The sequence below is a fragment of the Dendrobates tinctorius genome, unplaced genomic scaffold (genome assembly GCF_039654945.1).
Source record: "Dendrobates tinctorius isolate UK_male_01 unplaced genomic scaffold, ASM3965494v1 ptg000064l, whole genome shotgun sequence".
NCBI lineage: Eukaryota > Metazoa > Chordata > Amphibia > Anura > Dendrobatidae > Dendrobates > Dendrobates tinctorius.
Genome location: NW_027361732.1, coordinates 6285067 through 6310556, shown reverse-complemented (window position 1 = coordinate 6310556; position 25490 = coordinate 6285067). Strand labels below are relative to the sequence as shown.

Here is a 25490-nt window from a genome sequence, read left to right as displayed (position 1 = left end):
ACGCCTGGGTGGTTTTGTAGGTAACCAGGGCTGCCCATCTCTCTAGTTACCTGGAGACTTCTCCATTATACATTGAAGCAACACCTCAGCAATATAATTGCTGAACAATACATAAGTCTCCATCCCAAAGCCACCCACTTTGGGATACATAACGGCCATTCCGTATTCTGCCATTCATCCTCTCTCCTGGGAGATCCGCACAGCGCCCCCTAGCGGACTCAGCGGTTACTACACCACAACTGTATATATATTCTTTACAATCAGCTATAGTGTGCTATGCGCTACAGTACTGAACCACCCTCAGGGATAGCACCCATTTGTCAAATAGGGATAATATTGGAAGTGGACACCACTTACCGCAGGGCGCAGGCACTGGGCAGCATAGACTGGAGTAGGAATGGGACTCAGACTGGCCTGTGTCACACTGTAACCTAGAGGGTCACATCCACATTACAGAGGGTCACATCCACATTATAGAGCAGACCTGGGCAAAGTGCGACCCGGGGACCACATCTGGAACGAGACAGCTGTGAGGCTGGAAATCAGAGGTCCACGGGCTGCATGATGCCCACCTGGCCTCTCGCTGTTTCCATGTGCGCTGCGGTGCTGCTGACTCCTTTGGTGGAGGAGGGGCCGGCCATTTCCTCCACCAGTGTGTGAAACAGCTGACCCGATGAAATGACGTCATCACGTCAGCTGTTTACTCCGGAGAGTCTGCGCACCGGAGGGAGGGAGAGAAGCACAGTGACGGGGAACGGGACGAGGTGAGTATGTGGTGTTTTTTTCCCTTATGTGTATGGGCAATTTAGGTGGGCATGGGGAGGCTATGGGGTGACGACATGGTGTTGCACTCCTGGGGTGAAGTGCTGCTGCACATGGTGTGTATATAGGGAGGCTGTGTGGGGCTCATGCAGTATATATATATGGGGAGGCTGTGTGGAGCTCATGCAGTGTATATAGGGAGGCTGTGTGGGGCTCATGCAGTATATATATATATATATATATATATATATATATATATATATATATATATATATATAGAGAGAGAGAGAGAGAGGCTGTGTGGGGCTCATGCAGTATATGAGGAGCCTCTGTGGTGCTCATGCTGTAAATAGGGAGGCTCTGTGGGGCTCATACTGCATATATGGGGAGGCTGTGTGGGGCTCATGCAGTATATGGGGAGGCTGTGTGGGGCTCATGCAGTATATGGGGAGGCTGTGTGGGGCTCATGCAGTATATGGGGAGGCTGTGTGGGGCTCATGCAGTATATGGGGAGGCTGTGTGGGGCTCATGCTGCATATAAGGGGCTGTTGAGGGCGCTCATAGAATATACTGAAGGGACTGTGCTCGGGTTCAAACTATATATAGGGGGTGTCGGCATTCTTAATTCTGCTCAATATACAATTCTGATACAATTAATAAAATTATCAATAATATAATAATTATAAAATATCAATATTAATATTGAGAAGAATTAATTTTGGCCTATTGGTTCGGCCCTCCACGACAGTCACAATCTCTCATGTGGCCACTGAGGAAAATTAATTGCCCACCCCTGTTACAGAGGACCACATCCACAATGAGAAAGACAGAGAGAGAAAGAGAGAGAGAGAGAGAAAGACAGAGAGAGAGAGAGAAAGACAGAGAGAGAGAGAAAGACAGAGAGAGAGAGAAAGACAGAGAGAGAGAGAAAGACAGAGAGAGAGAGAAAGACAGAGAGAGAAAGACTATAGCAGCCCGGCTCCCATTGTAATGCCCACCTGAGCCTCCCGGTGCAGGACTTATCATGGCCGACATTCCCGAGTCCAAGGGCATCCCGCTGTCCGCGCTGTCAGAGGAGAACACAGTGATCGATCTGAAGCATTCCCTGAAGTGCCTCCATGGTTCCGTCACAATCTCCTCCCGAAATTATCTAATTTCTGGTCAGCTTCTAGCACGTCATTTCCGGTGAAAAGTCATGTGCAAATTTTAAAGTGCTCCTCAGGGCTCCGTCGTGTACTCCTGTGTCTGTGGGAAAAGCTCCCAGCCAGGGCAGACTCTCTCTCAAAATCAGGACTGGCCCACTGGATCCAGGACGGTTTGGAGGTATAAATGCTCCCCACCATATACCTTGTACACGTATGGCTTCGCTCCATAAACCGCGTACACACGCGGCTCCACGCCGTACACCTCGTACACACGCGGCTCCACGCCGTACACCTCGTACACACGCGGCTCCACGCCGTACACCTCGTACACACGCGGCTCCACGCCGTACACCTCGTACACACGCGGCTCCACTCCCGTACACACGCGGCTCCACTCCCGTACACACGCGGCTCTGCTACAGTGCTACATCCACCCTGACCCAGGGAAGAAGCCTCTGGCCCCTGCTTATCCGACAAGAGAATCGTGACAACGTGCATGAACATAGTTTGGTGTGTAAAATCCTGCCGGCAGATTAACTTTAATGGCTTGCACCACATTTATTTTGTGTTTTAAACACATTTACTTACATGCTCCTAAATTAGTGTGGGGGTGCACCTATTGAGCACTGGCAGAGAGGTTCTGGTCTAAATTACAGTTCCATGTCTCAGAATTTGTGGCACAATTTGGAATAACATAGTTGACAAAAGTAAGCCTATTATTAGATAGTATAAACTTTGACTCGATAGTCTTAAGATGCTTGTAAACAGTATTAGCCACATATGCTAACTGTCTACTGTGCACTGTCAAAAATTTAGACAGCTTCAGTATATAAGCCCTATTATATCTTACATGAAACATTCTCCAATGCAATCATCATATAAAAATTCAAGTATGATGGTGGTAATGTGATGATCTGCACACAGTACACAACTTTCAGGCACAAATAATTTACCATAATTGATTGAATTCAAAATGACTGAATAATTTTTACATCAAAACGCTGAAGAAGGACATATAAGTGTGATTAGTCTGCAATCTGAAGATTAGGTGGGATAGGTAATGCTAGGCTAATTTTCTAATATCACTAATAGAGATGAGCGAATATTTTAATGTTTGGTTCGGATTATGGTCAAACACTAATCAGAAAAAATCATTTGAAAGGTAACTCCCCAAACCCTGACTGATGCACTGGCAGGATGCAGCAGAACCCCATTGATAAAGGTTTGGGCAGCACAGGTGCATTCCACTGATAAGGGCAGCCAGTAACCATTTGTGGTCCGGCTGCCCAGTGGAAATGCACACAGATGAGGCTTGCATAAGGCATAAGTCACACTGATAAATGTGATGCAAAAGTGTCTGAGCAGCCTATTGATCACGCCCATAGTATTAGCAGGCGGGCTGCTCTGCACTATAGATACATGCATCACACAAAGAACCAAGCCAAATATAAAGGGTTCTGGCTGCATCCTGCTGAAAAGTGCAAAAAAGATAAATAGATATGGGGTATGGTTACTGGCTGCCCTTATCAGTGGAATGCACCTGTGCTGCCTAAACCTTTATCAATGGGGTTCTGCTGCGTCCTGCCAGTGCATCAGTCAGGGTTTGGTGAGTTACCTTTCAAATGATTTTTTATGGATTTTTTCTGATTAGTGTTTGCTTATATTTAGTGTTAGGGACTCACAATATCTGGGGACCCTTGACGTTGGGTTGTGAGCTTATCTGCTTTGGCCAAAATAGTAACCAATGCCCCATATCTATTTATCTTTTTTGCACTTTTCAGCAGGATGCAGCCAGAACCCTTTAGGCTGGGTTCACACGTGGCGTTTTTTTCGCGTTTCCGCGGCTGTTTTAACCGCGCGATTTTGCCGCGAAAACGAGAAAAATAAGCATCCCATGCATTCCTATGGGATTCCGCAATGCTGTGCTAATGCTGCGGTTTTTACCGCGGCGGAATCGCTTCGCGGTAAAAACCGCAGCATGCTCATTAATTTGCGGAATCGCGGCGATCCCGCACCCATAGGAATGCATTGTTCCGCTTACTTCCCGCATGTGGCTGTGCACAACATGCGGAAAGTAAGCAGAACATTTGAGGATGGTACCCACGGTCCGGAGGAGAGGAGACTGTCCTCCGGGCTTTGGGTACCATATCCCTGTAAAAAAAAGAATTTAAAAATAAAAAATATTGCTATTCTCACCCTCCGGCGTCCCGCGCAGCCTTCCCGCTTCTCTTCACGCTCCCGTTCCCAGTAATCCTTTGCGAAAATGCCCGCGATGGCGTCCGATCTCGCGGGATCGCGAAGTCTCGCGGTCATTCGCGCGACGTCATCGCGAATTACCGCGAGACGTCGCGATCCCGCGAGAACTGACGTCATCGCGGGCATTTTCGCAAAGGACTACTGGGAACGGATGCGCGGGACGTCGGAGGGTAAGAATAACACCGTTTTTTATTTTTTTTTACATTTTATCTTTTACTACTGATGCTGCATAGGCGGCCTCAGTAGTAAAAAGTTGGTCACACTCGTCAAACACTATGTTTGACGAGTGTGACCAACCTGTCAATCAGTTCTCCAAGCGATGCTACAGATCGCTTTGAGAACGCTAGCATTTTGCAAGCTAATTACGCTTGCAAAATGCTAGTTTTTCCGCGGGAAAATCGCGGGAATTTAAAATGCGATTTTCCCGAAACTGGAATTCCGGAATTCTCGCGGTAATTTCCGCGAGAGTTCCGGTAAGTGTGCACTTAGCCTTATATTTGGCTTGGTTCTTTGTGTGATGCATGTATCTATAGTGCAGAGCAGCCCGCCTGCTATTACTATGGGCGTGATCAATAGGCTGCTCAGACACTTTTGCATCACATTTATCAGTGTGACTTATGCCTTATGCAAGCCTCATCTGTGTGCATTTCCACTCCCATACACATGCGGCTCCGCTCCGTACACCTCGTACACACGTGGCTCTCCTACATCCACCCTGACCCTGTAAACCTCTCCTGACCCCACACTTACACTTCCCCTCATCCAGCACTATGACAAGCAGCACAGCAGAGTCCTGCATACACCAAGGGCCCTGATCATGTGACTCCTGACTCCTCCCCTCCTGTGACCTCATCACAGGTCCTGTGCATACAGAAGAGATTAGAGCTACTCTACTGCTCCAATCCCAGCCACGGCAACGCGGTCTCAGCCTGCAGTCAGTGCAGTGACTGAGTCCCGCGCTCTGTCTGCTCTGTGTGTGACTGGCCGCTCTCCTCTCCACTACCGCAGGCCGCGCCATGTTTTTTCCATCATGTAATGTATACGCTGTGGCTGCGGGGCGGGCGGGGGAGCGGAGCGGCCCTGTCTGATGCTAATTAACCAGCCCGGGGGGAAAATGACTCTCTGCCACCCGGCCTAGCCCGCGCCTGGGGATCATACTATATATAGGAGGCTATGTGCAGATATATAGACTATGTGCAGATTGACTATGTATATAGGAGGTTATGTGGGGGCTCATTCTGTATATAGGGGACTATGGGCAGGCTCATACTGTATATAGCAGGCTATGTGCTGCCTCATACTGTATTCAGGAGGCTATGTGGGGGCTCACACTGTATACAGGAGGCTATGTTGAGGCTCATACTGTATACAGGAGGCTATGTGTGGGCTTGTATTGTGTACAGGTGGCTATGTGTTGGCTCACACTGTATATAGGACAGCTCAGTAACTGACCATTTGTCAATGCACATAGTTCTTTCCCCATACCCGGGGTTACCTCTCTGGAGCTTGTGCTCCACAGGCTGACTCCTTGTCAGTCCAAGGTCCTCAACAGGACAGAGTCTCTCAGTGTGGGGCCATCCCAGGCTCTGCACACACATGTGGCCTGTCCGGGTGCTATTCAGGGCTTTCATCCAACACGCAGGCCACCAGGTCCAAGGTCTCACCACGTGCTCCAGGAATCCGATCCTATTCCCAGGATCTTCCAGGACCTTGCACCCTGAACCATTCAGGTACACACACTCTGTCCATGTGACCAGGCCTCATTCACATTATATGGTTGTAACCACCCCCATGGATGGGCGGTACATGTGTGGTTAGTCAATTCCCGCCCAGCTCTCTGACTAATCCTATAAGCCCCCCTTATAAGTAATACACAACAAACACTTGTGGGACTAAAAGTCCCAGCATAACTATATTATTTTGGGCTTACAGCGCAGCGAACCTCTGCAACACATACCGGCTATTTACCATAATGCCAGTCCCTAATTCACCATCATAATTATGCTCCAAGCGCATCCTGAAGCGCATACACAGCGTCCCCTAGCTGTAACAGAGGTTACTGCATCACATAAGTTATACAATTATTAATAACTATTTTATTGTATTATATTAATATTGAGCAGAAGTAATTTCAGCCTATTGGTTTGGCCTCTAGAATAGTCACAGTCTATCATGTGGCCCTTCTGTAAAATGAATCTCCCACCCATGCTCTATTTTGTATAGTGCTATGTTATTTATGGTACCGTATACAAGCAAAAAAAAAAAAAGAACGTGCGCCACTATCTCTGTCATTTTCCATGAATAGGTGGGCCCCAGATGTGTGTTACTCAAATAACTTATCACATGATCTATCAGGGGGAACGTGTGTCATGATGCGGAGGGTACCTGGGGGGGGGGTCACACCTTCTAAACTGCCTGGGGCCCTGACTACTCTTAAACCACCCCAAGTAGGACAGTCAGAGGAAAAGTAGAATAGAAACACGTCACCACTTCTGTATTTATCACCCACTCCTGGTTTTGGCTCACAAATACTGATGTAAAATGTTGACCAAATAATGAATGTATGAACTTGGCCTTAGGAATATAGTTGAACAGTACCTTCTCACCTCTGTCACATCATCATGGTCACAAAAAGTAATATACGATACAATACGCTGACAAACTGTTCACACTTACAAATAGTGTCTGCTCCTGCACCCGATGAATATTTGCTTCTGTTTTTTGACTTTATTGCGTCCGAAACTTTATTTGCGACCCGCAACTACAAATGAAAAATAAGCATTAATCAAACTTAATGGAAATTCATGTAGTTATGTCTATTTACTGCCAAAACTAACCAGAAGCAAAATGAATAAGAGTATGCACGTTTAATATTTGTAGCAGAATTTTCTGCTGCAAAACTCAGAGTATTGTCAGGAAACATGTGGAGTGAAATACACACATTTTTGCATGTGTTTTTATGCTTTTCTACTTGCATTTTTTTCCACATTCCTTGAATGGATAAAAACAAAACAACTGAAAGAATTGACATTCTGCAGATTTGAAGAAAAAAAAAACACTTAGAAGGTTCAAATCTGCAAGGAAAAAAAATGTGCTTGAAGTTTCAGAAATCTCATTCACTTTTCTGAATGCTGTAAAACACCTTTTTTCTGCAGAAAAAAAACATGGCGGAACCCAAAGTGTGAACAAAGTCCTAAAATATGTGTAAATCGTTTATAATGCTGTTTATTCCTTTAAAATTATATATTTGAAATGTACTTGTAATGCACTGTAGATTAGGGTTTTATTTTCTTTCATTCTATACCTATCATACTAGGCTTATATCGTAAACCTGAGATCTGATGGTTCAGAATCTAGGGTGTAGACCAAGAAAACTAAGACCATTACTACATGTGACTTCAAGTGGCGTGTGTCTTACATTATCTATATGAACATGCGAAACGGGCATTAATTCTTACCAGTTCATCGTGATCTTTCGATTTCTCTGTGGTATATGAATAAGGAAACAGCACCATCTGGGAGTACGAATGCATTGTTATGTAGCCTTTTATTGTGTCTTTGTGCTGTCTGATAAAGTTGGCCACTGCAGCCACTTCAGGCTCAGATTCTGGGAACGGTCCACAGTATGTGTCATGGCAAGGATTTTTGGAGGCACCCTGCCCTGGAACATAATGTGATAATATGTTTTATTGGTGCACATTTGTTATTAGAAGAGAATACAAGAATATTTATCTGATGAGGTCTACCATTATATGGGTGAGAACCAAAATGGTTGAAATTCCTGAACCTGTAGGTGTCTACAATGCTCCAGGCTGCTTCTCCTGCCTGTGATCTACATACATAGATACAAGTGAGCAGAAATCCCTCATGTGTCCGCTTATAGGAGACTCCATAAAGGTACTGTCACACTTAGCGATGTACCAGCGATCCCAACCAGCGATATGACGCGGTCAGGATCTCTGGTACATCGCTAAGTGGTCGCTAGTGATCTGCCACACAGGCAGATCTCACCAGCGACATCGCAGGGGTCGGGGGTCGCTACTTACGTGTCAGATGAGGCGATGAAGACGTCCTCCCGCCCGCGTCCACGCGTCGCTCGTCGGCACAGCAGGAAGCCCAGCAGGAAGCTGACGACGAGAAACTGTCCAGGACGTTCTCGCGCGATCAGCGATAACCAGTGGGGGAGCGGTCGGAGGTAAGTATCAGACATAGCGATATCGCTAGCAATATCGCTATAACGTCACAAAAACCAGTGACGTTATAGCGATATTGCTAGCAATATCGCTTAGTGTGACAGGCCCTTAAGAGCTAATGGCCACCCACTAGCTCAGAGTAAACTAAAATTAGAGCTACAGCCTGCGTAGGAGAAAAAGTAGTGAAAATGCTATTTGTCATTGAATGGCTACTCCTCATGTATACATGACAGCTTATCTGAAGAATCGCCTGAAGTTACAGGTAGATTTAAACTCTAAGGCTATGCAGGAGATGGTTAGAAATAGGGATTAATTATCACAATATATTAGAACTAAAAAAAAGTTTATGTTAGACCTAAAATGGATTAATTAAGACATCATGTTAGAACTAAAAGCAACAAAAATAACTGCATTATAGGGGAAACATACCGCACCACCCAGCATCAAAGTTTCGGTTAAGGTCTGTCCCATAGCATTTGCCATTTAGATGCATAGATCGATTCTTCCTCCACATTCGATTCTAAACACATATTAGGAGATGTGTTATGCTCTTACTCTTTTTGTATAATCCTATTTGTTACACACCATTCAGTTACATAGTTAATAATGTTGCTACATATACAAGATGCTGATATCTTTTCTTGGGTTTCTTAGAACTTAAAAAAGTATGTTTAAGCAATATTGCATTTCTTACATGATTAACTATTCATGTTCACTTAATATTTTCTTAGGATACTGTGAAGGCAACAGTTGATATTTTGGAGATTCAAGTTATACTTTTGGTGAAAAAATCTGCTTTGTTGTTCTTCATTACTCACCATATGAAGTTTTCTGCTTATTAGATTTTGGTGCACAGGGACTGGACTGTGCACTGGGTCTTCTTGCTGTCTGTGATTCCCCGGCCCCACCGCCTACCTCCAGTCTGTGAATGACCGGCCTTCTCTGTTTGAAATTTCAGCAGTGACCTGTCATTTACAGACCGGAGGCAGATGGGGGGACAGAAAAGGAAAAGACTCGCAGGGAAAGAAAGGGAAAAGCATGCAGTTCAGCTCCTGTGCACCAAAATCTAATTAGCATAAGACTTCAAATGCTGATTGGTGAAAAAATGCACTTTATTATTCTTCTGCAAAGTGTGAGGCAGTGACTGGTGTTACATGTGACGGTCTCTGGATGTTCCCCCCAGGAGGTGTATTGAGGCCATGAGACGGCATTGCAATGCAGACTAAAGTGAGTATTGGTCTTTTACAACCTGGTTGTCCAAGGCAGGTTTAGGGAAATCTTGCTCTGGGCTTTTTTGTTTTGAATCAGACTACCTATGGTAGTGGTGCAGTCCATTTAATTCCTGGCCCGGGTTTTCCATGTGGCCCAAGGCCACAGGTTGCTTGTTAAAAACCCTGCAGTATAGGGTTTGGGAGTGTTAGTCTGGTGTTTGGAGGAGTACAGGGCAGAAGGCTCTGCAGAGCTCAACCTGTGTGAGGCAACACAGGACAGTGGAGTCAAACATCCAAGGCAGCTGAATAGCCTGGCACCTACAGCATACACAGTGGTGCAGTCACCCACGGCAACCGGTCAGAGGAGGACTGGCATGTTTAGTGACTGTAAACTGGAGGATATGGTTCCCAGCTGCGATCCAGAGAGTAGAACATTAACACGGCGGTGCAGTCACTCACCGCAACCGGTCAGAGGTGGACTGGAGTGTTTAGTGACTGCAATCCAGAGGATATGCGCCTGGCTGTGAACCGGAGGTGAACTGGCTTGTTCCTGGCTGCGATCCGGAGGTGGACTGCCCTGTTTCCCGGCTGCAATCCGGAGGATATCGTGTGCTGTGTTTTTTTTGAGTTGAACATTAAAGAGACATTTTGCTTTGAACTTTGCTGGGCCATTGCACAGGGTGCTAACGCTGCATCACATAAGGTATCAATTGAATCTGTGCTACAGCCATGTCCTTACATTACATTACAAAATCATGCTGACAGGTTCTCGTCCAATGTGTTTCTTTAGAATCATTCAGAGGTGTAGTTGCTGTTGTCCTTCTCATTATCATTCTAAATAGCTTAATTGTGCTTCAAACATACTATTTTATGATTTTCTGAAAGACGGTAGAAAATAACCTAGACAAGTATAATAATCTCCAGTCGTCACATTGTTGTTGATAAGTATGGTACAGTTATAGAACAAAAACCGCTGCTAACAGGGAAAGCACCCTGATGATCTCCCAAGCGTTTTTGTGGAATGATTAGTTAAAAGCAGAACTTGGATTCATTGAGTAAGATATGCAAATAAGGCTTAATACCTATTGTATATCTGAAGCCTTTGTCACTCAAGCTCTATTCCCCACCCAGTGCTGCTTCCTCCTACTTGACTGATGTCTTCTATGTTGACTTCAGTCAAAGGAGCCATCAGTCAAGCAGGATGATGCGGCACAGGGTGGTGAATAGAGCAGGAGTGACAGAGGATTCAGATCTACCATATCCATTTGCATATCAGTTCAAACACTGATTACTCAGTACTGGAGGAACAAACTGGCTATGTAAATAAATTGCTGGAACTGTCTTTAAAAGCTACATGTGTCTTGGGTTTACCACAACAGGGAGGTGGCAGAAGACCGCGGCGTCTGATTTCCCGCACTCCTGCAGTGATTAGAAGCACCTCACCATCATATTAAATGGTGCAGGTGTTTGCTAGCAGCGCAGGGGTTAGACTGTTCAGTGGAGAGTTTCTAGTGCTTTCTTGCATTGATGGTCTCAGCTGTTCAGTGTTGGCCACTCCCCTCTCCCGTATATACTGGCCTCTGGCTATCAGGGATACCAGTGTTAGTTTCTTACTGTTTGGAGTCTTTATCTAAAGACTGTTGCTTGGTTATTCGGTTGTGTGCAACTCCTCATCCTATCCTATTTGTTTTTTTTTCCTTCCTTCACTCTCTGGTGTTCCACTTTGTTGTTTGGGCGTGCATATGCCTTTTACTGGTATTTTCCTTTATCCCTGCACGTATCCCCTTGTTAATCTAGTTTGTGTTTTCAAATAGACTTCTACTCCCCACTTGCTTGGTTTGGGGAAGGGTATAGACTGAGGGCGAATTCAGGAGCTCAACAAGGTACGTGGCCCCGGCATCTTCACAATGAGAAGTAATCCAGGGACCTGGGATAGCTAGGGCACCCCTAGCGCTAGGGCCAGGGAAGAAGCCTCTGGCCCCTGCTTATCCAACAAGAGAATCGTGACAACGTGCATGAACATAGTTTGGTGTGTAAAATCCTGCCGGCAGATTAACTTTAATGGCTTGCACCACATTTATTTTGTGTTTTAAACACATTTATTTACATGCTCCTAAATTAGTGTGGGGGTGCACCTATTGAGCACTGGCAGAGAGGTTCTAGTCTAAATTACAGTTCCATGTCTCAGAATTTGTGGCACAATTTGGAATAACATAGTTGACAAAAGTAAGCCTATTATTAGATAGTATAAACTTTGACTCGATAGTCTTAAGATGCTTGTAAACAGTATTAGCCACATATGCTAACTGTCTACTGTGCACTGTCAAAAATTTAGACAGCTTCAGTATATAAGCCCTATTATATCTTACATGAAACATTCTCCAATGCAATCATCATATAAAAATTCAAGTATGATGGTGGTAATGTGATGATCTGCACACAGTACACAACTTTCAGGGACAAATAATTTACCATAATTGATTGAATTCAAAATGACTGAATAATTTTTACATCAAAACGCTGAAGAAGGACATATAAGTGTGATTAGTCTGCAATCTGAAGATTCGGTGGGATAGGTAATGCTAGGCTAATTTTCTAATATCACTAGTAGAGATGAGCGAATATTTTAATGTTTCGTTCGGATTATGGTTGCCGATTTTGCAATATTCGCTGATTTGATTGTTGAATATTCGCCGAAAATAGCCGAACAAAAAAAACGCATACACAACACCTTCAAAAGCTGCCAAAACACATCAAATTATGGCCAGACAACAGGAAAGTGTCTTCACTTCACCCACTGTACAAATTTCAGAATGTCATGGCAACAATCAGCCATGCATGAGGTATTAGGGTCTGGGCCAGCATTTACAGCTTTGAATTGAACTTCAAATTAAGACAAGGTGGGTGAGGGATCAGTGTAGGCCTGCTGTGCTGGGAGCCCAGATACCACATGCAACAGCTCATCCTGCTATTATGCTCAGGTGACACAAATATCAGTTTCATAGATTACTATTGTCAGAAAAATGTAAGGATAGTAACACGGGTAGTTGACTCAAAGACGGTGAAGGCATTCTGGTCTCGGAGGCCTACTGCTACAGGCAGCACACATGATGGAGATCCAACCAGGAGTCTTCAAATTTAAAATAATTAGGGCCTGACAACACTGAAGTGACATCAATTTCGCCAGAGTAGAAATAGTATAATAGAGAGCGACATTTCTTCCACTACAGCCAACCCAGCAGATGTAGACCCAACCAGGAGTGTTCACATTGTCAACAATTAGTGGCAGACACCATCAAAATTGCATCAGTTTCACCAGAGTAGAAATAGTCTAATAGGGACAACCAGGAGTCTTCACATTTCCAACAATTAGTGGCAGAAACCACCAAAGTGGCAATAATTTCACCAGAGAAGAAATGGTATAATAGGGACTGACACATCTTCCACTACAGTCAACCCAGCAGATGGAGACCCAATCAGGAGTCTTCAAATTTAAAATAATTATTGGCAGACATAACCAAAGTGGCATCAATTTCACCAGAATAGAAATAGTATAATGAGGAGCAACATCTCTTCCACTACAGCCAATCCATCAGACAGAGCCCCAATCAGGAGTCTTCAAATTTAAAAAATTAGGGCCTGACACCAGTGAAGTGGCATCAATTTCACGAGAGTAGAAATAGTATAATGGGGAGCAACATCTCTTCCACTACACCCATTCCAGCAGATGTAGACCCAACCAGGAGTGTTTACATTTCTAACAATTAGTGGAAGACACCAGCAAAGTGGAATCAATTTCACCAGAGTAAAAATAGTATTATAGGGACCAACACCTCTTCCACTACAATCAACCCAGCAGATGTAGACCCAACCAGGAGTATTCTCATTTCCAACAATTAGTGGCAGACACCAGCAAAGTGGCATCAATTTCATGAGAGTAGAACTAGCATAATAGAGACCGACATGTCTTCCACTACAGCCAACCGATCAGATGGAGACCCAATCAGGACTGTTCACATTTCCAAAAATTAGTGTTAACATCTGCAGCAGCAGGCACAGAAGCCCCACTAAGGATATCACAGACTGCAATGATGCAAGATCAATGCAGCACACTAAAAACTACAACATTGCCTAGTCTGTACAGTCTGCAATTGAGGTGCAAAAGTCCTTGAAGATCCATGACTTGCTCATCTTGATGAAAATTAGGAAGTCTACACTTTCAGTGGACAGACAGCTGCGCTTATCTGTCAGGACACCACCAGCAGCACTGAATACACGTTCTGAGAGAACGCTGGCTGGTGGGCAGGATAAAAGCTCCAAGGTGTGAGAGGCGAGCTCAGGCCACTCATTCATTTTTGAAGACCAAAATGTGAAAGGATCCAAACCCTCCCTGATGGTATTGATATTGAGCTCTAGATACTCCTGTACCATGCTCTCCATTCTTTCACCACGTGTCAGACTTGGACTCTGTTGTGCTGGTGCACGAGCTAGTCTAAAAAATGTGTCAAAGGACTCACAGAAATTTCTTCTGCCACATACACTACTGCTGTTGCTGCTAATGTTTTGTCATTGACAAATTGACATGCCTAAGGCTAGAAGTCTAGAGCTGCGATGCACACTGCAGTCTTGGGGAAAACCTCTCTTAAGGTTGTGTTTCGATACTCCAGCATTTGCGGGTCCCTTTCCAGGGCAGTATTTGGCAAAACTTACTCTTATAACTTGGATCTAACAGAGTGGCAACCCAGTAGTCAGCAGTATTTTGAATCATGACAATACGGGGATCATGTTGCAGATAGTGCAGCAAGAAGGCACTCATATGTCAGGCTCTTCTATGAGATCCAAGCCCATGTTGTGTTGGCGGCTGGGTGACACTGATGCTTGTTTCCTCCATCCCCTCCCGCCAACCATGAACAACAGAGAGGGGATGATTATCCTCTTCATCTCTTAACAGTTGCTCGCCCATCACCTCTTCCTCCTCCATTTGTTCCTCGGCTCTTGCACCTTCACTAACAGTTTGCCTAGTATCACCAGTTCACCTCGATCGCAGTAATCCACCCTCACTTGGCACCCACCTGTGTAATGACAGTCTGTAACTTTGAGATAATGTTATCCCTTCCGCATCCTCCTCTGCTTCCTCCTCTTCCTTTGGGACCACCACCTCCTCCGACAGGTTATTCAAAGTCTGCTTAAGCAAGTAGATGACCGGAATAGTGATTTTGATGATGGCATCGTCAGCACTAACCATCTTAGTAGCAATTGTGAAACTGTGCAGAAGGATGCAGAAGTCCTTAATCTGTGCCCACTACATAAATGTGATATGCGCCATGTCCATACTCCATTGGCCCAGGGTATAAGACATGACATACTGCATCAGGGCTCGTTGCTGCTATCACAGTCACTGCAACATGTGCAGAGTGGAATTCCACCATGTCGGCACATCGCATATCAACCTGTTAACTGGCATAGACAAAGACCTCTGTATCGATGCAAGTCGATGACCTTTAATGGGTGAGAACAGCGGAAGTGAGCACACAGCTTTTGTGCTTTCTGCAGCAGCTCACTCAGGCCAAGATAGTGGCAGAGAAATCACTGTACCACCAAGTTGAGGACGTGAGCCATGTGGGTGATCTTGCCTCAGCGTTTGGCCGCCACCAGGTTTTCACCATTATCGGACACTGTCTTCCCTGGATGCAGCTTCAACGGAGACTGTCATTGCTCAAACTTGACCTGGAATGATGTCCACAACTCTTCAGCTGTATGACTGTGATCTCCAAGGTATATCAAGTTTAACACTGCCTGGTTGCAGTGAGCCCTGGCTGCACAGTTCGCCCTGCACTGTTGGACTGCGTGTCTCATTAAGGTAGAGGTTGAGAGCGCAGGTGGAGGTCCTAGAGGAGGTGGAGGAGGCAGAAGAAGTGTAGAAAGTGAGAAATACAGAGGTTTGTCTTGCAAACCTTGGGGATTCCAAGACTTGTGGAGTAGCCCCTTGACCGCCTGCCCCCACACCCACCAGAGTCACCCAGTGCCCAGACAGTGAGATGTAACCCCCTTGGCCATGTGTCTGTGGTGAAATGCACCCTGGCAGACATAGATTTAGTCAAGGAACAGGGGATATTATCTGCGACATACTGGTGTAGCGCAGGCACAGGTTTCTTAGAGAAGTAATGGCGACTGGGCAATTGGTACTGGGGGACTGTGACTCCCAACAGCTTTTGGAAACCATCTGTATCTACCAGATTGAAAGGCAGCATTTCCATGGCCAATAGATTGGAGATAATTGCGTTCAACCTCTTAGCTTTGTCATGTGTAGGAGGAAACAATCTTTTACGTGACCACAACTGCAGGACCATAAGCTGGCTGCAGTGCTGAGAGAGCGCGGAGTACGGCGAACTGGACAAATTGCTGGACCGTGAGTGAGGGTGTCACGATCCATGCTGGATTGTGACAGATAAAAGCACATGTAACCTTTTTTTTCCTTTAAGCTGGTTGCTTAAAGTTAGTTTTGCCCCCGGTGGCCATTAGGGTCATTACACAGTGGTGTCTTTAGTTCTAGTTTTGCCCCCGGTGGTGGCTAGTATTATTACATGGGAATCACTAGCAGGTGTGATTGCTCTGGCTCTTGCCTATAAATGAGAGTCAGGTGGTCTCACTCACTGTTGGTGATATTGATCATTTCCAACCATCCTTGGTGGAGGAAGGAGCTAGAGAAGAGTTCCTTTCAGCTCAGTCAGAGTCCTGGTGTGGAAGGAGCTACAGTGAGGAGTTCCTTGCAGCTCTGACAAGCTTTGGTGAAGTAGCAGCTATTCAGGAGGAAAGCTGCACTCAGGTGCTGGACTCTGTTGCTGGGAGCAATAGCAACAGAGCAAAGCTAAGTGGCTTTTCCCTGTTCGTAACTTTCCTTATGTGTGTTTTAGTGCAGTGGTGGGAATAGTTTCTGCACCGTCCAATTCATTAGAAAGGGATAGGTGCAGGGCGAGCTAGGGTTTTTAGGTATCCTGCTCATCGCCAGGTGCGGAATCTGCCTAGGGACCGTCAGGAGAGTAGAGACACTGACTCAGGGGAGTGCAGGAGGTCTCCACGTCCCCGTTCCCTATTGCTGGGCCCTCCATTGTATTGGTTTCCCTGGTGTTTCCCTTAACTCTGTAAATTCACCCTGCTGGAGGCGGTGTATCCAGATACAAGTGTAATTATTGAAATTCGCCTGCTGGAGGCGGTGTATCCGGCTGCACGTTACATTGTTTAAATTCGCCCTGCTGGAGGCGGTGTATCCAGGGTCACGGGTGTCATAGAAATTTGCCCTGCTGGAGGCGGAGTATCCAGTCACCCGTGACATCACAGAGGGCTTCCGTTGGGCCACTCTGCCATAAAGGCCCGACTCGTGGAGGGCTGCAGTGATAGTTGACTTTGTGGAACTTTCTCTCATCTTCCTACTGCATCTCTGGAGCTCAGCCACAGTGATCTTGGGGTTCTTCTTTACCTCTCTCACTAAGGTTCTTCTCCGACGATTGCTCAGTTTGGCTGGATGGCCAGGTCTAGGAAGACTTCTGGTGGTCCCAAACTTCTTCCATTTAAGGATTATGGAGGCCACCTTGAGTACTGCAGAAATTCTTTTGTAACCTTGGCCAGATCTGTGCCTTGCCACAATTCTGTCTCCGCTCCTTGGCCAGTTCCTTTGACCTCATGATTCTCATTTGGTCTTACATGCACTGTGAACTGTGAGGTCTTATATAGACAGGTGTGTGCCTTTACAAAGCAAGTCCTGTCAGTTTAATTAAACACAGCTGGACTCCAATGAAGGAATAGAGCCATTTCAAGGAGGATCACAAGGAAATGGACAGCATGTGACTTAAAAATGAGTGTCTGAGCAAAGGGTCTGAATACTTATGACCATGTGATATTTCGATTTTTCTTTTTAATAAATTTGCAAAAATTTCTACATTTATTTTTTTTCAGTCAAAATGGGGTACAGAGTGTACATTAATGAGAAAAAAAATGAACTTTTTTGAATTTACCAAATGGCTGAAGTGAAACAAAGACTGAAAAATTTAAAGGGGTCTGAATACTTTCCGTACCCACTGTATGTGCGCCACGCTCATCATACACCACCGCTATCCTAGCCAAAGTGCTCAAAATACTAGTGGCAACACAAATATTTTCCCGCACTTTTAACGAATGTTTGTGATTTTTACCGATTTTATGAAAATTTGTTCATGTTTCCAATCACGAATCTGAATGTGTGATATTCGTGCCGAATTTATGTTTGACAATTGTTTTTTGAACATATCTCTAATCACTAGCCGTAATAATCGCTGTATAGAAGGATACTTACTTTGTTCCATGTAAAGTGATAACCATCCACGTTCATCACTGGTAAAATATAGAAGTTAATGTGTTTCAAAAGATTTGTCATGTACTCGTCTTTATCATAGAATCCCACAGCCTAGACAGAAAGTAACATAGTGCAATGTTATATGTTTATCAAGTAGGCAAATTCAGAAAATTTGTTGAAAAAAGATCGAATAATATATTTGGAAAATACAGGTGCTTCTCACAAAATTAGAATATCATCAAAAAGTTAATTTACTTCAGTTCTTCAATACAAAAAGTGAAACTCAAATATTATATGAAATATAATACTTGAAATAGATCACTCTGTAATCACTCTATATAATATGAGTTTCACTTTTCGTATTGAAGAACTGAATTAAATTAACTTTTTGATGATATTCCGATTTTGTGAGAAGCACCTGTATGCAGCATAAAGGAGACAATCAACAAATTGATGGTTGGCATTGATGCTCCCACAGAAAAAAATAACATCATATACACTGTATTTTTCAAATTATAAGACGCACCCCAAATTTTGCGGAGAAAAATAGGATTTTTTTAAAAATAAAATGGTGGTGCTTCTTATAATCCAATGGGTCTTATTGCTTACCAGGATTGGTGGCTGCAGTGAAGGCGGGTCACAGGGTCGCTGCTGGAGGAGGCAGAAATGGGGTGATGCTGCAGGCCAAAGGGTGGGATATTCCGATGTGCGGCGCACCGCTGCTGCAGGTGTCCAGCGCTGCTGCCCGATGGTGCGGGTGCCCGGCAGTGCTACAGGGGTGTCCGGCGGTGCTGTTTTGGGTACCTGACGGTGCTACGGGGGTGTCTGGCACTGCAGGGGTGTCGGGCGGTGCTACCCGCTGCTGCTGCCGTGGCTCTGCCGACATTTTATGAAAGGCCATAGCCCCAGCAGTTCCATGGTTTCCTGTGTGGTGGACTCCGGGAAAATGGCCGCCGGGGGCAGCGCATGCGCAGATGGAGATCTAGGCACCAAGATCTCGGGAGATGAGATTTCAGCACTGAGATCTCATCTCCTGAGATCTTGGTACCGAGATCTCCATCTGCGCATGCACCTCCCCCGGCGGCCATTTTCCCGGAGCCACCGCACAGGAAACCATGGAACTGCTGGGGCTCAGGCCTGCCCTGGCCTTTCACAAAATGTCGGCAGACCCCCAGCAGCACTGGAGAAACTGCAGCAGCACCGCCCAAAACCTCCGCAGCGCTGGACACCCCTGTAGCAGCGCCAGGCATCCGCAGCACCACTGGACACACCCTCATCCCAGCCTCCGCCCTGAAGCAACAGTATTGGTAATGTATATATGCATTATAAGACGCACCCCCATTTTCCACCCAAATTTGGGGGAAACAAGTGTGTCTTATAATCCAAAAAATAAGGTAATTAATAAAATGTAACCTATGTACACAATAAAAGCATGATGCTGATTCATTCCTTTTATAAAGAATGTCCACCTTTGAAAGAGATTGTCCAGATAAGGCATAAAAGTCAGCAGTCACTCTATGTGACTGCAGACTTGTGATTCCTCACTGTGCTTGCCATCAGGATTCTCCAGTGGTGGAGCTGAGACCGGGCTGTCAAGTGACCACAAGTATGCGATATGCATACTCCCGGCCACATTCCAGTAACACAAAATCCCTAGCCTAGTCCAGGTGCTACATAAACAAAATAGACTCTGTCTACTCATACACAGCTGAGCTAGTCACAGTTCAGTCAAACAAAACAGCTATGGTCCATAGCAACCAGTGATACTTGCATTTTGGGGCACACGGACTGTGCAGACTATTTTCAGAAAGACTCTGGTTTGTCTTTCACCAGCTCCAACACAACACAACCCACTCTGCTCAGTTTTCTCAGCTGACTGACTAGTGAACACAGGACCTGGTTCTAGCCCTAGCTAGTCAGGTGCACGTAATCAGTACCTCTAGTGCTACGGTTAAACCTTGTGCCATCTACACAAGTCATGCACTAAAATTGGCAATGCAAGTATATGAGTCCATGAAAAAAAATTGGACAGCACGCATGAATTGCTTGATAGGAGCTTAAGGAACAGTCATCATTTTATTTTTATTTTTACATGAGAAAAATTGATTAAACTCTGACCAAACTATGATGATATAAGCTGACATTCTGACTAAATTATGATCAAAATTGTATCAAAAACCCTGTAGGCACTCGTATCATTTGTTGCACTTTAAATATCACTGACCTCTGAATGTGGCCTTAAGATTACATGACTACAGTAACACACCTAGTGTTTTCATCATGATGCTTGTGTTTCAGGCAGCATGAGTGGCCTGTCATGTTCCCTTTAATGTCTATACATGCATATGCACACAGCAACATTTCCAGCGCATTTTTCATAGTGAATTGCAAAGCAAATCAGCAGTAAAATCCACATTTTTAACAAGAGTTTTGCTGCAGATCTACATTGAAGTGGGTGAAATCCACATTGCAATTTCACAGAAAGAATTATCAAGGAAAGTTGACTTTTAGCAATAAGCTGCTTATGAACATATTAGAAGACATGTTAGATGATTGTAACTGATACTCACATGGCCAACAAACCACAAGCAGAAGGCTGGAGAAATCCACTCCCTGGCGTGTATACCGCAGTCAATCCATATTGCATTTGTTGCTGTTTTTTCTTTCCCCGTCATCTAAGAAACAGTCAATGGTGAAAAGATGATCTGTATATTTATTTATCTATCCATCCTCCATCCATCCATCCATTTAAAGGAAACCTGTCATGTCCCCAAATAATATTTAACTACAGTTATAGGGCTAGTCTGCAGGATAATATCTTTACAATGCTGTTTGGCTGCCTTAATAAAAGAGCGGCTACCGGCAGAAAAGGAACTTTATTCCTCATGGGTGCCACTGTCTTTCAGTCATGGAAGAATGCACTTCAGTCATCTCTCCCTGTATTGATGATTGATCAGATGATCTTGACATCACACAGATCCTGTCAGGACACTGCAGGTGGAGATATGTGGACATTCTCCCACCCGCTCTATGAGTGTCCGCTAAAACCAGCCCATGATATAACTTTCAATAAACCGACCCAACACGTAGTGTGCTGGAGGAAACTATTCTGGTTTTACATGACTGACGCCATCATGCGCAGTGACACGTATCTCCCCTTCATCACTTCACCAGTGACTTAGTCAAAATGGGTATTTGTGCATCAAGCCAAATATTAATTTATAGTTTTTATTTACTAAATAAGACTACATTGGGTCTCAAACTGATTATTCCCTCAATTATGAGAAACTACACACTAAGTTACTAGGTTAGCCAAGACTTGACAAAGAAGGTTCCCTATCTGTCTCCAGTAGCTGCTAGATTACAGTCTGTGCAGTTTCCCAAATTGCCCAACTGTAGCGTTTTTTACGTGTTATAACTATACCTTCAAAACATAAAGTGAACGATTTTCAAAAGACTTTCCTATGTTAATTTTTTCCAGCATATCAGGATGTGACCAAACCATTTGTTCCATCCAGTGGTATATCTAGTAGAAATAGAGATTGAAAATTATCTTGTTGAACAAATATGGACATTCCATATTTCTAGTATATTAACCATTCTCTCAATTTCATATTCAAAAACTTCACAACTATAATAAATACCTATTAGACCAAAATACAGGGCTCTCCCATGAATCAAGAAAACCAATAAACATATAGGAGCACTAACCAAGAACAATTAAAGTTTTTTCCTTATTTAACAACTATCAGTCAAAGTTTAAAAAAAGTATATTCCATATACTGTATAAAAAGGAATGTTTCTTGGCTACCACTCAGATTTAATCTTGCCTCCTATGCATTTACTATTGGGCCTATTTTTCTGAACAGGGCTGTATCTCTATTGTTATTGCAGTAGTACTATTTTTGGTTTATTCCTGTTTAAACATTAGTGTACTTTTGTTTTCTCCTGTGCATTAGTGATATATTTACCATGTTTATAGGTATTCTTCACAGCTATAAATGTTGTCAACCATTGTTAAATAATCAAATATTAATTTCAGTTCTGTACTGGTACATTGCTTCACCCTCATGGAATGTTTAGCTGACATCACATGTGTTCTTTATGTACACTTAGCTCAGGGTAGACGGTAAAGCCATAAATAGCAAAAGGTGCTATGTGACACCTATGTAAACCACATGACACACTGTTAGCACCACTCCGGCTTCCCGGTGTGTCAGTTCACTCACCCGTGCTGCAGGTGGTCCCTCTCCCCCCTCATGCTCCGAATGCTTCCAGCAGCACTTCCAGCCGGGCCTCTGGCCATGTTCTAAGGGCGCGTGTGCTCGCGCTCCCGCCCTCTTAAAGGGCCAGTGTGTGCACTTGCTATTTCCTACCCAGCCAATGGTTTTGAGGCATTATGTATATATTGCTTCCTCTCCACTGGGGAGGTGCTTGAACAACCTTCCTGTTTCAGTCTAGGTTGTGTAAGGTCGCATACAAGTGCAAATCCTGCCTGCTGTACCATAAGTAAAATTCCTGCCTGCTGTACTCCAAATGCAAATCCTACCTGTTGTACGCCAAGTGCAAATCCTGCCTGCTGTACTCTAAGTACATATCCTGCCTGTGGTACTCTAAGTACAAATCTCACTTTATGCACTCTGAAGCAAATCGGGCTTGCTGCACTCTGAAGCAGATCCTGCTAGCTGCACTCTGAAGCAAATCCCGCTTGTTGCACTCTGAAGCAATTCCTGCTAGCTGCATTCTGAATCAAACTCCGTCTTTGACATCAACTCTGTCTGCTGCACTCTGATGCAAGCTCTGCCATCTGCTTCATCCAGTCTGTTCTTCAGGTCCAGCTGCCGCACGACCGTTGGTCTGCTGTAGTGACCAGCAGATTCTCAGGATGCAGTGACGAGACACGAGACAGGGTATAACTTGTATAATCAACTTTTATAAATTGGAGCCCCTAGGGCTATGCTGAACAGGCAAAAAGGGGTAAACACAAATCTGTCCTCGCAGGGACTCAATAAAATAAACAATACTTTGCCAAGGAAACTGGGAGTACCACGGCTAGTCTGGGTGTAGAAAGCCGAAACGTGGCCAAACTATAGTACTTATGGCTATAGTGCACTTATCCTTCCTTGCGTCACTCGGGATCACAGATGCGTCCGCTTAGAGATCGTTGATGCGACTGTCTTGACGCCTCGATATCCCGGGAAGATTTGGGCTCGACAGGCCCTGAAGAAACAATGGCGGTGGGGCGCAACAGGCCCTGAAGAAACTATGCCGGTAGGGCGCAACAGGCCCTGAAGAAACGATGACGGTGGGGCGCAACAGGCCCTGAAGGAACGATGCCAGTGGGGCGCAGCAGGCCCTGAAGAAACGATGTCGGTAGGGCGCAACAGGCCCTGAAGAAACGAAGATGGTGAGGCGCAACAAGCCCTGAAGAAACGATGCCGGTGGGGCGCAGCAGGCCCTGAAGAAACGATGTCGGTGGGGCGCGGTCATGACGCAGTTCCCCAAATGACCAGCAGCTGTCCTCTGATAAGGGTCCCTCCACAGCTGGGAAATGGGCCTCTAATGTTGCTTAGGACGAGGCGGTGTCCCCTGAGGCCGGTGATGACAGGTTCGCCGCGGTGGGAGAAGGCCGGGGGGCAGTGTCCAGGCCTCTGTGGCCGTTTTACGTCTAGTCACAGCCACGACCTGAGGTAAGGGATCTGTCTCACAAAGGCGGGGGGCGGCAGGCATGTCTCTCTGCGAACGGGGGCGGAAAGTGGCCTCCAGTAAAAGTCTCTCACGTCTCCCTTGTCGGTGAGTGCGCAGTATTATCCTCACAGGCTCCTGTCGGTGTCTGTCCAAGTCACCCGGCTTCCTGCCTCCTGTCACACTCTCTCCCAACTGCCACTTCAGCGCGCCCCCTGCTCCTTTTATCCTTGCCCCACCCCCTGTTTCCCTGACAACTTCAGTCAAGTCTCTCCCTTTACTGTCCTCCCAGTATCGTTCCCTCAGGAACCCTGATGGCGGTCCCCTGGGTACCTGCCCGGTCACTGCCTGGGAGTCCTCCTCCCCACACTGCCTTGGAGTGGTACCTGGCATTCATTGGGAGCCAAGTCTAACGTCACAATCAGAGGCTCTAGTGAATAGTCAGGCGAACGCTTAGTCACACCCCTCCAGGCTCTCTGCGGTCCATGGCACAGTGGTTCCACAAACCACGCACGTGACACACATAGGGGGCTGGACACTTTTCACTTGACACTGACTTTGTTCGAAGGGGCCATGCATATTGTGGTATCTATGAATAGATTTGGAAAATGTCAGTGTAGCTATATAAATATGTTCAGAAAATGTTGTGTTAAAATATGATAGAAGCAGATTTTTATTGACTTGAACTATATAGGAAAAAGTATTAAGACACACCTCCTAACACCTTTCCAGCCTTAGACTTATAAGTACCTCTAAAGTGGCTTCCCCCTGTGTGCTGTGGGCTCCGGCGATGAGCCCACAATTTTTCCGGCACATGTCAGCTGATTTCATTAGCTAAAATGTGCACCTAACAGCTGCGGGTGGACTTGCGATGCACCTGTGGATGTTAACATGTTAAATGCTGCTGTCAATCTCTGACAGCGGCATTTAACATAATCATGCCGGAAGCGCCTCACGAACCCCGCCCATCGGCGCCTGTGTCACATAACCGCGGGTCGCCGATGTGTTGGCATGACAACCCAAGGTCTGCAGGAGACCCCTCTGGTTGTCATTGTCGGATATCTATGAGCATTACCCAGTGTTTGGTGCTCATAGGAAGTGAGCATTTCTGCTACACAGCTGCAGCCTTGCACTGTTTAGCACCAGTGATCGTGTGATCGCAGCTTCTAGTCTCCCATGGAGATGATTAAAACAAGTGTAAAGTAAAAAAAAAAATGTTTTTAAAAATATATTAAAAAAATCTAAATGTTTAAATCACCTATATTCGCCCCATTTAAAATAAAGCAATAAAAAACACATATTTGATATTCCGTGGCTTGTGATACCGGAAACAAGGCAACAGAGCACATGTGAGGGGTGAGATTTGTGTTTATCCTTTATGCAGCATAGTTTCATGACCCAGTAATTTCGCCAGCCAATGGATGGACGGAGCCTATTGTGGCAGGATTAATTGATGGGGGTTATTCAAGTCCACCTTTTAATCGCCGGCATATGTCCTCATCATCCATCTTGGCATCTGACATCTCTATCTTTTCAACCTCCTGATGAACCGTGCTATTGATGGGGAAATGCATCGGGATGCATCTGAATCATGATAAGTTATGCTCCAAAACTTTTCAGCTATTGTATAGGAGTATGGCACTAGATCTAGTTTATTTTGTATACTGTGGGACATTAATTATGACTGCGGTTGCCATCATGGGGTACATGTTCCCTTGATTTGAAATGAAATATCAAGATTGTCTTATTAGGTTATCTGCTTGGGCCTGTATCAGTTAAAAGCCCTCTATAACATGTGATATGGTGGAGTACTAATCATGATTTTTGATGTTTAATTTCTGAGTATCTATGTGTGTTTTAAGATACCCTTTTAGGAAATTATCTCTTCATCTCTGCACTATAACATATT

General features: G+C 45.0%; 1 protein-coding gene across 1 annotated transcript in view; it reads right to left on the bottom strand.

Moving 5' to 3' along the window:
• Positions 1-25490, bottom strand: part of CPB2 (carboxypeptidase B2) — a 76032-nt gene that overhangs the window by 4939 nt on the left and 45603 nt on the right. Inside the window, exons 6-11 of the mRNA XM_073580264.1 lie at positions 21321-21422; positions 20467-20571; positions 17897-18007; positions 8786-8876; positions 7622-7824; positions 6840-6924 (exon numbers count right to left, since the gene is read on the bottom strand). Of these exons, the coding sequence (XP_073436365.1) occupies positions 6840-6924; positions 7622-7824; positions 8786-8876; positions 17897-18007; positions 20467-20571; positions 21321-21422 (697 nt within the window). The remainder of the gene's footprint in view (positions 1-6839; positions 6925-7621; positions 7825-8785; positions 8877-17896; positions 18008-20466; positions 20572-21320; positions 21423-25490) is intronic.